Below are 16,493 nucleotides of genomic sequence, written 5' to 3' on the forward strand. Positions count from 1 at the left end.
GGGTTTAAGGGACTTGCCCAGGGTCACACAATTAGAAAGTGACTGAGGCCAGAATTGAACTTAGGTCTTCCAGACTCCAGATCCTTCTTTCTGTACAATGAGCCACCCACATGCCTATATTAAAAGCTCTTTCCTCAATTTAACATGGCTTGATGAATCCATGCATAGGCTATATCCCATACCTGGAAGATTCTTGATTTTCATCTCTGCGTTTTCAAAACCCTTCTCTTCATTCAAAGATCACCCCAAGGGCCATCTCCTCCTCAAAGCCTTTCATGATCCTTGTAGCCAAAAGTATTTTCTCTCCCCTTGAATTCTCCTGGAGAACTTTGTTTGGCTCTCCCTTTTGCTCTGACCATACTTGTATTGTACTTATCTGTGTATAATTGTGTGTTTTCTGTTTGAATGTAAATTCCTCAAGATCAGGAACTATGTCACTTTTTATCTTTATCCGTGCAGAGAGCCTTAATCTTTGTTGAAATTAAATTCAATTCCACAAATTAAGTCTACCTTGATAAGATAGTTAACAGTCTTTCATGATATTATTTTGGACAAGAAGGAGAGAGGTGGTATAAATGATAATATAGTTATGTGAATTAAGAATTGATTTAATTGCCAGACCCAGATTACTGATAAATAGAACCATGTCAACTTGGAACCTCTAGTGAAGTATCCTAGGAATCTGTCATTGTCCCTTTTTTCTTCAATAATTTATCAGTGACTTGGATGAAGGCACAGATGACATACTTACCAAGTTACAGATGATACAAAGCTTGGACAGATAATTAACATGCTGTGCAAAAAGAATTATGATCCAAAAATATTTTGGCAAATTAAAATGAATCTAACAAGACAAAATTTAATAGGGACAAATATAGTACACTTAGGTTTAGAGAATCAGTTCCACAAATACAGGATGGGGGAATCATGAAATTGGTGACTGATATCTGGGATATTTTGTGGACTGCAAACTCAATGTGAATCAATGATGTGACATGGCAGCCTAAAAAAGTTAACCGGATCTTCAGCATCATTTTACAGAGTGGCTAAAGTGGTAATTGTCTTAATCTCTACAGTGAGCAGAAAACATCTCTGGTCACACATCTGACATCCTTTTCCTTGTCCATACAGGCAGCTTTTCCAGCTTGCTAATGCCCTCCCGCTATAACCTTCAATAATTCAAGTCACTTTCACTCCACAATGATGCATCAAAGTAAAACTTTAGGAGACATGAATATATATCATACTTGCATATATGTGTACATTACATGTAAAATATGTAACAGTTTTTTACACTGATTTATCTATATAAATTAAACAAAATAATGATGCATCATCAGTTGCAATATAGTTTAAAACTTTCCCGTTTCATAGGCAAATATTTTCATTGTGGTTGATGTCAGCTTTTATTTTTAATTTTTTCCCCTAGACTTACTTGCAGTGTCTTCAGGTCACAGATCTAAAAACTGGGGCATCATAATTGGCTTCCCCGTAGCAGTTATTTTTACAGTAGCGATACTTTTAGCAATAATATTTTGTCGCCAAGGAACAAAATGTGTACTTCAAGATGCATCAAGTGATAAGTAACTTTACTTTTTAATTGAAAATTTATTAAATATTACTAACACATTTAATATATAAATTCCTTATATTATTCACTGTTACTAATAGAGAACTATGGTTTTGTTTAGACAGTTTGTAGTAACATCTCAGCTGAGATTGGTTTCTTTCATTTTGAGTGGAGGATAGGTTAACAAGCAATCATGAAACACTTCAGTATTTTCATCCTGATTCTTTCTCATTCATGACTGATGTGGTTGCCTGGGTTCTCAAAAACAGTGCCACGAGGTATAAGCTCTGGCAGATTCTCCCATGCTAGAAATGCTTTGAGTATAATCTTGATAGATTATGTTTTCTTTCAGCTGATAAACTTAGCTAGCTGCAGAAAGGCTCATCTCCAGTAGGTTGGCCAGTAAATAGGAAAAGATTGAAGATTAGTGAGAATGGGGATGACAGAGGGGGCGATTCATTGGAGAAGACAGGATGGGATGAGACCAAGGGTGCATGTAGAATGGTTTGTTCCTAATGCAAGATGGGAATGGAAGAAAAAGTGGGGGACTACATTTGAGTGACATGAGATAAGAAGGAATGGAGATGGGGGAGCTCGCGGCAAATGGCCTCAATTTTTTTATAAAATGTGAGGTGACTCCTCAGTTGAGAGAGTGAGTGAATGCTATGTGAAGCCTGAGGAAGAATGAAAAACAAGGTTTAGGATAGCTGTTACTTTGAGTGGAATAGTGAATTAATTACAGAGGTGTGAAAGGATTGTCTTTCTGCAATGAAGGCCTAGTTGAGATTATATAACATAAATCTGTGGTGGACCTAATTAGACATTTTCATGATTCTTTTTCTCTAATTCCATTCAGTAGTATATGAAAAGGAACAAAGTCAGTGGATGGTGGGAGTAATCCAAGTTCGGGCATAATGAGTGATAGGAAAAGAGAGAGAAGGACTTGAGTATAGATCATACTATAGCATTGAACTGGCTCACCAGGGGATGATATAGGGAAGGGAGGTATAGTCAATGCAGGGTTAATGGCCTGGAGAAGAACTGAGGGGAGGGGAGGCCACTGTGAAGAAGAAAAACAGGGTTAGCTGTCATAAGGCAGAGGGAAAGATGGAATGATAGAAGGCTATGATCATACAAAGGAACTTCAGAGTTCATGAACATGGAAGTATAACCCTTATGGGTGATTATAAAATCAAGGGTTTTATTATTTCTGTATGCAACTGAAATGGAGTGGAAGAATAGGTTATGGGAAATGAGTAGACTGAGGAATTGGGAAGTTGAAGTGTTTGAGAGAGAATCAATGTGTATACTAAAGTCCCCTAGTATATGAGCAAGAGTTTGTGTAGAGAGAAGGACTGTTATCCAGGTACTACACTCACTGAGGAAAAAGAGTGTCCTGGATGGAGGCAGGTGGTCAATAGAGAAAAGCTATCAGAATTTTGATGGAGTTATAAAATTTGTATTGAATGAATCTCAGAGGAAGAGGAATTTCTGAGTGATGGTGATAAAGGAAGAATCTGGAAGTGGTCATTGAGACCAAGGAGTATTATGGCTCTTCTACCATGACCAGAAAGTCAAAGGACATGTATGAGTGAAAGTATAACCAGTGTTGGAAAGGGTAGCCAGAGATTCTGTGTCATTTAGGAGGGAGCCAGGTCGTAGTGAGAACCAAAAGATAAATTAGAGTTGACTCAGTACGAGAGGAAGTAGGCTAAATCTGTGCTTAGGGAAAATCACTTTGTTAGTGATGTGGAGAATGGACTAAAGTAGGAATTTACTTAAGTCAAGGAGACCAATGAGTAGGGCCTTGTAAAAAAAAATCTCTGTGAGAGATGTTAAGAGGTTGAGCTTAGATGGTAGCTGAGTAGAGAGAAGGGGTCTGATTTCTAGAGGTATGGAGGTAAAAATTGTAAGATCTGGTAACTGATGAGACATGTGGCATGCAGGAGAGTCAGAATCGAGGCTGTTTAACACTGAAATGACTGATTTGGGAACCTGGAAGAATTGTGATGCCTTTGACTGAAATAGGGATGATTGGAAAAGAGATAAGAATAGCCTTTACCTCTCAGGATTGTTGTGAGGATCAAATGAGATAAAAATTGTAAAGCCTTTACCACAGTGCCTGGCACTTAATAAATGCTTGTTCTTTTTCTTCCCTTCCTTTTGTATAAGATTTACATTGCTGAATGTATTATAAATATTAGTGCCTTGGAATAAGGAGGCCTGTCTGTGTACATTAGCAGACTGTGATAGAAGTTTTCACTTCAGAAAGGAGGAACATATATAAAGCCCTTTTCCAGAAAAAATGGTTCTTATGGTGAGAGTACAAATGTCCCAAAGGGAAAAAAAAATCAGTTGGCATGGGGCCAGGTTAAGCATCATTACTCCAAATGTCACAAATAGACCCATATACTACACAGCATGCCATTCAGACTCTTAGACATGAATTACAGCAAGTTACATATAATCATGGCTGGAAAAATGCTCTCTCCTACTGCCTCCCCTACCTTTTTCTATGTCCTGAATTTTTGCTGAAGTGAAATTTCTGAATTTAAACCCTAATGAAATTATGTAGAAGGTAGAATAATAAGAAAAAACATTTACATGATACTAAATTTAAATAGAAAGTGTGATATAACTGGAATAAATTTTGTGCTCCAGAATTAAGAGATGACAATAGAAAGATTCAGGACTAAGGAAGGTAATAAAAGATTAAATAGTAACTCCAGGCACAAATTTAAGATCTATTGCTAGAGGCGGATGTAATAAATCCAATTTTGATTTACCCTTAAGTGATAGTGCCTCTTTTGGAGGAACCTTGAAATAAAGCATTTTTCATAGATGAGTGGAGGGAGATCCAAATAGCTGAATATACCTAAGCAACAAAAGGCCAGAGGCATCCAGAGGCATCCCATCATTCTCAGGGAGACAGGGAGAATTTTCCTCAGTGAGATGTTAATTGAAAAAGTGGTGTTTCTTTTTTATTTCCTTTATTTTAAATACTTAATTTTTTTTTTTGTCTTTTACATATGAAGATCATTTGCAGAGGAGAGTAATTCAATAGAAGCCAAGCACAATCCAAACATTTAAGACATGAAGGTGAGTTTTGGATGTTTTGCACTATAACAAAAAACACATAGAAGAGTTATGAGTTCTTTATTTAAGACACATTTGCCTTTGCAAGCCAATTCTTGTCCTACTCTCTTACATGCAACTTATTGTTGCTCATGGCTCCAAGGAATAAAATGTTTGAAGTCTATTCAATACAAGTCATTCCTTAATTGATAAATGGTCAAAAGATATAAACAGGTAGTTTCCAGAGGAAGAAATTAAAGCTATCTATAGTCATATGAAAAGATGCTGTAAATCACTGTTGATTAGTGAAATACAAATCAAAACAGCTCTGAGGTACCACATCACAATATCAGGTTGGCTAACGTGACAAAACAGGAAAAGGATAAATGTTGGTAAAGATGTGGGGAAATTGGAATACTAATGCATTGTTGTTAGAGTTGTGAACTGATCCAGCCATTCTGGAGAGCAATTTGGAACTATGCCCAAAGAGCAATAAAACTGTGCATACCCTTTGACCCAGCAATACCACTTTTAAGTCTGTACCCCAAAGAGATAATAAAAACGGGGAAAGGAGCCATATATACAAAATACATTTATAGCAGCTCCTTATGTTGTGGCAAAGAAATAAAATTGAGGGATTCCCAATAATTGGGGAAAGGCTGAATAAGTTGTGGTATATAAATGTAATGGAATACTATTGTGATGTAATAAATGATGAGCCGGCAGACTTCAAAAAAACCTAAAAAGACTTATATGAACTGATGCTGAATGAAATGATCAGAACCAGAAGAGCATCGTACACTGTAACAACCATATTGTGCGATGACTAACTTTCACAGACTTGACTCTTCTCAGCAATGCAAGGATCTAAGACATCTCCAAAAGTCTCATAATGGAAAATGCGATCCACATCCAGAGAAAGAACTATGGAGTCTGAATGCAGGTCAAAGCATAGTATTTGACTTCTCTTTTTTTCTTTTCTTGTTTTGTTTTGTTTCTTCTTTCTCATGGTTCCTCCCATTTGTTCTAATACTTCTTTACAGCACAACTAATGTAAAAATAAAAAAGTCTATTTGGGAGACTTCTGGTTGAAACAACCAGCAAGGTGGCAGATTAGACATTTTGTTTAACTACTCCAGCCCTTCGATCCTATGTCAAAAAAAATTGCATGACAGATATAGAATAATTATAGTCATATTCACAGAATATGGAAATCAAGACAAGATAAAAATATCCTTTATGAAGTAACAACAAAGAATGCTAATCCTTAGAGCACGCACTACATATACTCACAATAGTGGGATGTATGGGGTATTTAGGGAGGACTAGCACCTCTGGTGTGAGGGTTTGCTGAGCCCTTTTTAGGGCTGCTCATCCACCTTTGGTGTCCACCTGGGCACTCAACTCTCACCTGTGGCTCCAAGAAGCTGTAGCATGTGCAGCAGCCACATACCAGTAAACTTTCTCAGCAGATGGGCTAAACCAGGTTGAGGGTGATTGACAGGCCTCAAACCCATTAGGGGAGCATGTGAGGACTTCCCTCGGCGGAATGGGTGTATGAGAACGGTTTGTTCTAGTGGCCATGAAGGCAGATGAAGCGGGCACCGTGCAGTGCTTAGAGCTTGGTCAGACATCAAAAATGCCAAGGTCGTCTTGTGTCGTGGCATCATGGGCCACCACCAGTAGTCTTGACTTTTGTCTTGCCACAAGACTTTGGTGACTGTGGAGGAGAGAGTGAAGCTGTCAACTTTGTGCAATTCTGCTTCACTTAAATCTAATTGATGTAGGAGTGATCATCACCCTGTGATGTCACTGGTTCTCTTTGAAGATGAAGTAAAAACAGCAACAACTCACAAATAACACAAGCCAAGTTATGGGCTTGTTTAGTTCTTGACTCTAGAATAGGGATGACCCATCCCAATAACCCTGCCCCCTCTATTCTGTAAGAAGAAGCAAATGTTGATACTGGCCAGTCAAATCAAGGGGAGAAAAGGCAGGAGGGACATTGAGTGGGTTAAAAGTGTGCTGCTTCCAGACTTAGGGACTGACCTTGGAAGAGTGATTTAGTACAAACATCCTTGCCTTCCCTTCACATTACCAAAAGTATCATATACTGATTCTTCCAAGCCACATGGAGAAAACAAGGTGAAAGGAAGAAGGAAGCAGCTAGAGTACCAGCATGAGGAACTGATATGGGGCTAAAGGCAGGTGATGGCGCAAGAGATAGAACAGTGGACCTGGAGTTAGGAAGACCCTAGTTCAAATACCATGTTATATACTTACTAGCTGTGTGACCTTGGTCAAGTCACCTAACTTCTGTTTGCCTCAGTTTCTTCGACAATAAAATAAGGATATTAATAGCACCTACCTCCCAGCATTACTGTGAGAATCAAAAGAGATAATATACGTAAAATATCTAAGAAGTTAGCTTAGCACAATGCCTGATACCTTGTGTGCACTTTAGAAATACTTATTGCCTTCCCTCCCTAAAGGAAAGAATAGTGAAATCTTATTAGGGTCAGTCCTGTTCCCCTGTAGGATATTTGTACGAGTGATCCAAGCTAATAAAGTCTATATCCCCATGGTTGAGGGTACTGAGGCAGTCCTAGATTACAGGCAGTCCTGTAATATAGCCTCAGGTATCGACCTAACAATTAAGGGGAAGAGGCCAGAGAGGAAGAAGTGGGGGAATACAAAAAATTGTTGAAACCCCAAAGACGTCAAGAGAAAAGGTAAGAACTGGACCTATGACTTCACTGGTATAGGGATCTCCTGAGTGAAGAAATGCCTTCTACCAATGCAGGTTAAGACCTCCAAATAGAGGGAGAGAGAGAGAGAGAGGGAGATATCTATATCTATATCTATATCTATATCTATATATAGATATAGATATATATATACACACACATATATATATATGAAAGAGAGATATATATAGATAGATAGATAGATAGATAGATAGATAGATAGATAGATAGATAGATATAGATATATATGAAAGAGAGGAAGAGAGACAGAAAGGGAGAGAGAGAGAGTGAGAGAGAGAGAGAGAGAGAGAGAGAGAGAGAAACATATATGCAAGAAAGGAGGAAGAGGAGAAGGGGATTTTAGATATGGAACATTATATATAGTGTTGGATTTGATTGATGGTCGGTTAATTTTGCCAAGTTTTTTTTAACTTACATTTCCTTTGTTAAAAGGGATAGTTCTCTGGGAGTGGGAGTGGTGGGGAGAAAGATATATTGGGAAATATAGGTGCAGTCAAAGTAAAAAACAAAAGATATCAATATGTTTTTAAGTCAATATAATTAAAAAGAAAGTGTTTTTTTGAATTCTAGTTATTACTTTTGATATGTGATACAAAATTGTTCTTGAAAAAAATTATCATGCACTAGATGATAAGACTAGAATAGTGAACTTTTTGTTTTGTTATGTGAACATAACCTGTGAAGCCAATTCCAGCTCATTTCCTAGGTGTTTTAACATAGAAATATAAAATATTGATTTTTGATGGCAGTACACTCACATAGGTGCAACTTGGAAAGTTTTAAAATTTGAACACATTTTCCTTTCCCAGAAAGTAAAGTACTGAAATGATAAACTTGTAAAAAAAAGTTCCAATTTCAAGAAGGTAAAGCTCAAGGGAGACCTGTATCTGAATTATGGCTCTTACATTCACCATTATTGGACCCTGACAAATCATTTAATGTCTGTTAGATTCCATTTCCTCATAGAGTTACTGTTAGGAAAGTGCTTGGTAAATCCTAATATGTATGTAAATGTGAGTTATTAATATCAGTGATTTATTTCTTTATGATAAAGATTTTCATTTGTATGGTATCAACTTATATCACTTCCTTCATCATGTGAACTCTCAGCATTTCAGGTTACAGCTAATTTTAATTGTGTGACCTTGATTGGTTGGAAAAAATCTAATTAAGGTTGTTTTATTTTGTTCTTATATCTGTCAGTTATTTTCAGTGATTTTAATGTCACTCTTATTTCCCCATTGTCTCTTTTACAGGTTTAAGAGCAGAAGACTCAGGAACAGCTGACAGCCTGGACTGGGCAAGGTGGGCCTTAGCTGCATGGAAGTGATAGAAATACCCCGAGTTTTCTTTGTATCTTGGCTAATACAAGGATTATTTGTTTATGTGAAATAAAATGTGTGTACGTATATTTTATGTGCCTTTGGTAGACTGGAGAGGATTTACTAAGTTGGGGAAGAACATTATGAGGGAATAGCTTTGTGTTTAACAAAATGTGTCCCTTTGACTCATATTTCTGTGGCCCTTGCTGCTCTTGTAAAGAGTTTTTATGGAAATAAGTGCTGAGTTTGGAGTCAAAGAACATGCGTTCAGAACCCAGCTCTGCCACCTTCAGCCTGTGTGACCTTAGGCAAGTCACTTTATCTCTATGTCTGAAATTCCTCATCTGTAAAATGAAAGGGTTAGACTAGATAACCCCTAAGATCCCTTTCAAGCTCTATATGAGATTGTAAGATTAAAGCCTCTTCATTTTACAGATGGAGAAACCAAGGCAAAGTGAGGTGAAGTATCTTCCCAAGGTCACATAGGTAGGAGGAGACTTCAGCGGGAAGTCTTCAGGTGGCACAGGGGATAGAGCACTGGGCTTGGAATCATCAAGACTCAGCTTCATGAATTTAAATCTGGCCTCAGACACTTACTAGCTGTGTGACCCTGAGCAAGTCACTTAACCCTGTTTGCCTCAGTTTCCTCACCTGTGAAATAAGCTGGAGAAGAAACTAACAAACCACTCCAATATCTTTGCCAAGAAAACCCCAAAATGGGGTCATGGAGAGAAGGACACAACTGAAACGACTGAACAATAACCACAACAAAGCTCTTTACTTTGTCTAATTCTTTATCCACCATATGGGATATGCAAATGCATTATCCTGAAACCACTGAATTATACATTCTAGAATGTCTGAGAACACTGAAATGAAAGCCCATGCTCATGCTTTTCTGTCTATTAGGTCCAAGGAGTCACCTGCACCTTGATAGAATGTTTGAGTTAGAGGGGAATTCGGAAATCACCTTTTTTGCTGGCAGAGCCAAGATGGCAGAGTGGAAGCAGTGACTTACTTGTGCTCCCCCCCAAACCCCTCCAAATACTCATAAAAAATATCTCTAAACAAATTCTAAAGCAGCAGAACCCACAAAAAGAGAGAGTGAAACAAATTTCCAGCCAAAAACAACCTGGATGATTGATCAGAAAGGTATATCATGTGGGCTGGGAGAGGAGTGCAGTACTGCATGGTCATGCAGGCCGCAGCAAACCTGGAGCAGGCCTCAAAGGACTGAATCGTAGGCAGCTGTGGTGGTTTCCAGACTCCTCAATCCACAAATGCCAAAGACAACTTAGAGGATCAGTGGGAAAAGTCTATTTCTGCGGTGCTGAGAGAGGAACACAGGGTCTCAGCTCCATTCCCCAGGAGCGTGGCCCTGGGGGGGCAGCTGCGTCTTGAGCTTCCAGCCCATAGACTGAGGGGTATCCAATGGCTGATCAGAGAGGGATTGCAGGGATCTCTTTGCCAGTGCTGAGGCAGGAATCTCTTGCTTTGCCTGTGCTTGGATCTGGGTCACAGTTCTGGGTGGCAGTGCTGGGGTGAGGAGGAACGCTGGTGAGGTGGAGCTTGTAGCGTTGTGGAGAGAAAACCCTCCTTATGGTTACAGGACAGAAAGGAGTGCTTGTGGTCACAGGCCAGGAAAGGATAGACACCTTACCCTTGATTGTACCACCTTGGAAGAACTAAAAATTTACAGGTCCCTACAAGTGTCTCTGAAAACAGCCATACAAACCCTCGAAGCTTGGGACAGTATATTCTCCACATTGGAAGCAGACTCTTACCTTAACAAAGAGTTTAAAACTCAGGTAATTGGCCAGGATCATGAGCAAGCAGCACAAAAAGAGTCAGACTATATTATCTTACTTTGGTGAAAAAGATGATCAAAATATACAACCAGAAGAAGGCAACAAAGTCAAAGTTCCTACATCCAAAGCCTCCAAGAAAAATATGAATCAGTCCCAGGCCTTGGAAGAGCTCAAAAGGGATTTTGAGAAGCAAGTAAGGGAAGTAGAGGAAAAACTGGGAAGAGAAATGAGAGTGGTGCAAGAAAATCGTGAAAAACAGCTTGCTAGAGGAGACCCAAAAAGATACTGAAGAAAACAACACCTTAAAAAACAGCCTAACCCAAATGGCAAAAGAGGTCCAAAAAGCCAGTGAGGAGAAGAATGCTGTCAAAAGCAAAATTGGCCAAATGGAAAAGGAAGTCCAAAAGAGTACTGAAGAAAATACTTCCTTAAAAATTAGAATAGAGCAATTGGAAGATAGTGACTTTATGAGAAATCACAACACGTAGAACAAATCGAAAAGAATGAAAAATTAGAAAATAATGTGAAATATCTCTTTGGAAAAACAACTGACCTGGAAAATAGATCCAGGAGAGACAATTTAAAAATTATTGGACTATCTGAAAGCCATGATCAGACAAAGAGCCTAGACATCATCTTCCAAGAAATTATCAAGGAAAACTGCCCTGATATAGTAGAACCAGAGGGCAAAATAGAAATTGAAAGAATCCACAGATCTCCTCCTGAAAGAGATCCCCAAAGGAAAACTCCTAGGAATATTGTAGTCAAATTCCAGAGTTCCCAGGTCAAGGAGAAAATATTACAAGCTGCCAGAAGGAAACAGTTCAAGTACTGTGGAAACACAATCAGGATAACACAAGATTTAGCAGCTTCTACATTAAAGGACCGCAGGGCATGGAATATAATATTCTGGAGGGCAAAGGAGATATGATTACAACCAAGAATCACCTACCCAGCAAAACTGAGTATAATCCTTCAGGGGAAAAAATGGTTATTCAGTGCAATAGAGGACTCTCAAGCATTCATGATGAAAAGACCAGAACTGAATAGAAAATTAGAATTTCAAGTACAAGACTCAAGTGGAACATGAAGAGGTAAACAGGAAAGAGAAATCATAAGAGAGTTATAAAGGTTGGACTGTTTACATTCCTGCATGGAAAGACGATATTTGTAACTCATGAGACTTTTGTCAGTATTAGGGTAGTTGGAGGAAAAAAATTATATGTATGTGTAGATAGATAGATAGATAGATAGATAGATAGATAGATAGATAGATAGATAGAGGGCACAGGGTGAGTTGAAGATTAAGGAGTCATATCTGGAGAATAAAATTAAGAGATGAGTGAGGTTTATACTAGGAGAAGAAGAAAGGGAGAGGTAGAATGGGGTAAATTATCTCACAAAAAAAATGTCTCTTACAGTGGAAGGGAAATGGGGGAAGGTGAGAGGGAATGAGTGAATCTTATTCTCATAGGATTTGGCTTAAGGAGGGAATAACATATACATTCAAGTGGGTGTGGAAATCAGTCTTATCCTACAGCAAAATAGGGGGAGAAGGGGACAAGAGAGCAGGGGAATGATAGAGAGAATGGCAGATTGGGAAATGGGATAATCAGAAGCAAATACTTCTGAGGAGGGACAGGGTCAAAAGAAAGAATAGAATGAATGGGAGGGCAGGATAGGATTAAGGGAAATAGAATTAGTTTTTCACAACGTGTCTACTATGGAAGTGTTTTGCATAACTGCGCATATATAACCTATATTGAGTTGCTTGCCTTTTCAATGAGGGTGGGTGGGAGGGAGGAAAGGAGAAAATTTGAAACCTAAAATTTTAAAAACATATGTTTAAAAATATGTTTTCACATGCTACTGGGAAATAAGAAATACAGGAAATGGGGTACAGAAGTCTGTCCTGCCCTACAGGAAAATAGAAGGGGAAGGGGATAAGAGAAGGGAGGGGGGAGAGATGGAAGAGAAGGCAGACCAGGGGAAGGGGTATTCAGAATGCATGCCATCTTGGGGTGGGGGGAGGGGTGAGAAATTTGGAACTCAAAATCTTGTGGAAGTAAATATTGAAAACTAAAAATGGATAAATTTATATTTAAAAAAAAAGAACAACTGGTTCAACCCTTACCCAAGTTATGAATTCTATCCATCTACCCTTTGTCAGACAAATGATCATCCTTCCTCCCCTTAAATAGCTTCACTACCCAGTGATGTAGCCCAGCTCATTTTTAGAGGGCTAGAAGTATTAGGGTTTAAAAAAATCTATTATGCCAAAATCTATTTCTTCATAACTTTTACCTTTTGGCTCTGGTTCTGCTTTTTAGGGCCAAGTAGAATAAGCCTAAGTAAGCATCCAGAAACCTAAACAAGCAGGAAAAATTTGTCCTACAACAAATTCATATATAGCAGTGTTTGAAGTTTATTATCATATGTGACTTCTTCTGGACATATTTTTCACTGTATCTTCTAAGATAATTCTTCTTAAAATAGTAATGCAGTCTGACAGTAGCTAGGTATACGCTAAAATCTCATGCTGTGTATAATGATAAATTCTAAAGGGGTACATCACTTAAAAGTAAAAAGTGTTATCAGAAGAAACTAGAGGAAATAACCTTTTATATCTATGGATAAGGGAAGAGTTTGTGAACAAATAAGAGATAGAAAAGCTCACACAAAATAAGAAATGGATAATTCTGATTACATAGAATCAACATTTTTGCACAAACAAAATCCATGAAGCTAAAATGGAAAAGGAAGAAAGTAACTGAGAAAAAATATTTTCAGAAAGCTTTCCTGATAAAGGTCTAATTTCTAAAATACATAGTGAGCAGATTCACATTTATAAGCCATTCCCCAAATGAAAAATGGTCTAAGGGTATGAGTAGGCATTTCTCAAGGGAAGAAACCCAGATTATCTAGAGCCATATGAAAAAAAAATTACCTAAATGATTAATAATTAGAGAAATGCAAATCAAAGCAATTCTGTGATTCCACTTTACACCCATCAGATTCTCAAATTTAACTAAAAAAAAAAAGACAAAAAAAGGAACATTAATGCATTGTTGGTGGAGATGTGAATTGGTCCTACCATTCTGGAAATAGCCTGGAATTGTACCCCAAAAGTTACTGAACTGTGCATAGCTTCTGATGCAGAAATATAACAAAAATGATAAAAAGGAAATGGAACTTAAATGTGCAAAAATATTTATGGCAATTCTCTGTGGTTGTAGAGAACTACACACTAAGGGGATGTTTATCAGTTGAGGAATGGCTGAACAAATAAAGTATATGAATATAATGGAATACTATTGTACTGTAGAAAATAGAGACAGTTTTAGAGAAACCTAGGAAAACTTATAGGAACTGATAATGCAGAGGAAAGTGCAGAAATGAGAGAAAAATTCATACATTAACGACAGAATTGTACAGACAACTTTGAAATACTTAACAATGATCAGCACAATGACCAATCACAATTTGAGGGGAACAACGGGCCTACCTCCTAATAGAGAAACGATAGTTTCAAGAGTATAGAATAAGAATTTTTGGATGTGGCCAATAGAGAATTTGTTTTGCTTTAGTATCATTTTTAATATTTTGTTTTTTCCAATTACATGTAAAAACAATTTTAACATTCATTTTTTTAAGAAATAAAGTTGCAATCATAAAGGAAAACTGCCCTGAGATCCTAGAACCAGAGGGTAAAAGAGCCATAGAAAGAATCTACTAATCACCTCCTGAAAGAGATCCCAAATTGAAAACACCAAGGAAAATAGTAGCCAAATTCCAAAATTACCAGGTGAAAGAGAAAATACTGTAAGCAGCCAGAACGAAACAATTTAAATAACATGGAACCACAGTCAGGATTACACAGGACCTTGCACCTTCTACATTAAAAGACCGTAGGGCTTAGAATATGATATTCTGTAAGGCAAAGGAGCATGGATTACAACCAAGGATTACAACCCAGCGAAAATGAGTATGGTCTTTCAGGGGAGGAGATGGATATTCAGCAAAATAGGGGACTTCCATACCTTCCTGATAAAAAGACCAGTGCTCAATAGAAAATTTGATCTTCAAGTACAAGATTCAAGAAAGACATAAAAAGGTAAATGGGACAGAAAGAAACAACATGTTGTTAATAAGGGCAAACTGTTTGCATCCCTAGGAGGAAAGATGACACTTGTAACTCTTGAGAACTGTATTGTTATTACACCATGTTAAAGGGGTATACGTAAAGAGGGTGGCTATATATTGACTTTGATGGAATGATGAAAAAAAATCTAATCAGTGGATCCAAGTAAGTGGATTAATATGCTCTAACTAAGAAAATATACTGAGAGAAAAGGAGGCAGACAAGGGTAACTTATATTACAGGGAAAGGCACAAAAACCAGCAGAGGGAAAGAAGGGAGGGAGATGAGCATTGTTTGAGCCTTACTCTCATCAGATTTGACTCAAGAAGGGAATAACATAATCAATTAGGTATATAAATCTAACTTGCCTTATAGGCAGTAGGAGGAAAAAGGGGAAAGAAAAGGGAGGGGAGAATAGAAGGGAGGGGAGAAGTAGTAAAAGGAAAGAGGGAAAAAAGAGAAGGAGCTAATAGAAGAGAGGCAGGACTGAGGGAGGTGGTGGTCAAAAGCAAAACATTAGTGAGGAGGCAAAAGGAGAAAGGAAAAAGCATAAACGAGGTAAAATGGATGGAAAGACACAGATAGTAATCATAACTGTGAATGTGATATATGAATGTAATGGAATACTACTGTGCTATAAGACATGATGAACAGGCAGACTTCAGAAAAACTCAGAAAGACTTGTATGGTTTGATGCTGAGTGAAGTGAGCAGAACCAGGAGAATGTTGTCCACAGTAACAGCCATGTTGTTCGATAACTAACTTTGATAAACTTAACCCTTCCCAGCAATAGAAGAATCCAAGACCTCTCCATAGGTCTCATGATGGAAAATGCTATCCATATCCAAAGAAAGAACTACGGAGTCTGAATACATATTGAAGCATACTATTTGCTATTTTTTTTTCTGTTGTGTTTTGTTTCCTCTTTCTGGTGGTTCCTCCTGTTAGTTCTAATTCTTACTTACAACATCACTAATGTGAAAATATGTTTAATAGGAATGTATATGTATAGCCTATATCAGATTGTGTGTCATCTTGGGGAAGGAGGTAGGGAGGGAGGGGGAGAAAAATTTAAAACTCAAAAACTTATGGAAATGATTGTTGATAAATCAAAATAAATTAATTTAAAAAAGAAAAAAAAGAAAGAAATTTTGAGCTTCAAATTCCTCTTGTCTCTCCCTGCAGTCCTTCCTCCTTTAGAAAGAAAGCAATTTGATGTGTTTTACATGTGCAATCATGTAAAAAACAGAAACATGGACCAAAATCACAAGAAAAATAAAGCTGAAAAAAGTAGGCTTCAATCTACATTTAGACTCCATCAGTTCTTTTCCTGGAGGTAAATAACATTTTCCATCATAATTCCTTCAGAATGTCTTGGATCATTGTGGTGTTGAGAATAGTTAAATCCAGGGGTGGGGAATCTGCAACCTCGGGGCCACATGTGGCTCTCTAGGTCCTCAAGTATGGCCCTTTGACTGAATCTAAACTTCACAGAACAAATCCACTTAATAAAAGGGCTTGGACTCAGTCAAAAGGCTACACCCAAGGACCTAGAAGGCCACATGTAGCCTTGAAGCCGCAGTTTCCCCACCCCCAGTTAAGTCATTCACAGTTGATCATCATATAATATTGGGATTACTGTGTACAATGTTCTCCTGGTTCTGCTCATTTCACTTTATATTAATTCATGTAGTCTTTCCAGATTTTTCTGAGAGAATTCTGCTCATCATTTCTTATAGCACAATAGTATTTCATCACAATCATATACCACAAGTTGTTCACTATTTCCCAATCAACAGACATCCCCTC

At 37.8% G+C, this 16,493-nt stretch overlaps 1 protein-coding gene across 3 annotated transcripts in view; it reads left to right on the forward strand.

Moving 5' to 3' along the window:
• Nucleotides 1-8,827, forward strand: part of LOC110203206 (disintegrin and metalloproteinase domain-containing protein 2) — a 145,540-nt gene extending 136,713 nt beyond the window's left edge. For 2 of the 3 annotated variants that reach the window (XM_020979691.2, XM_020979694.2), the window contains 3 exons: nt 1,430-1,583; nt 4,606-4,669; nt 8,670-8,827. In XM_020979691.2, the coding sequence (XP_020835350.1) occupies nt 1,430-1,583; nt 4,606-4,660 (209 nt within the window). In that variant the 3' untranslated portion in view covers nt 4,661-4,669; nt 8,670-8,827. The remainder of the gene's footprint in view (nt 1-1,429; nt 1,584-4,605; nt 4,670-8,669) is intronic. The other variant, XM_020979693.2, reaches the window with a different exon arrangement.
• Nucleotides 8,828-16,493: the final 7,666 nt, after the last annotated feature.

This window comes from Phascolarctos cinereus, unplaced genomic scaffold (genome assembly GCF_003287225.1).
Source record: "Phascolarctos cinereus isolate Bilbo 61053 unplaced genomic scaffold, phaCin_HiC Scaffold_2;HRSCAF=192, whole genome shotgun sequence".
Classification (NCBI taxonomy): domain Eukaryota; kingdom Metazoa; phylum Chordata; class Mammalia; order Diprotodontia; family Phascolarctidae; genus Phascolarctos; species Phascolarctos cinereus.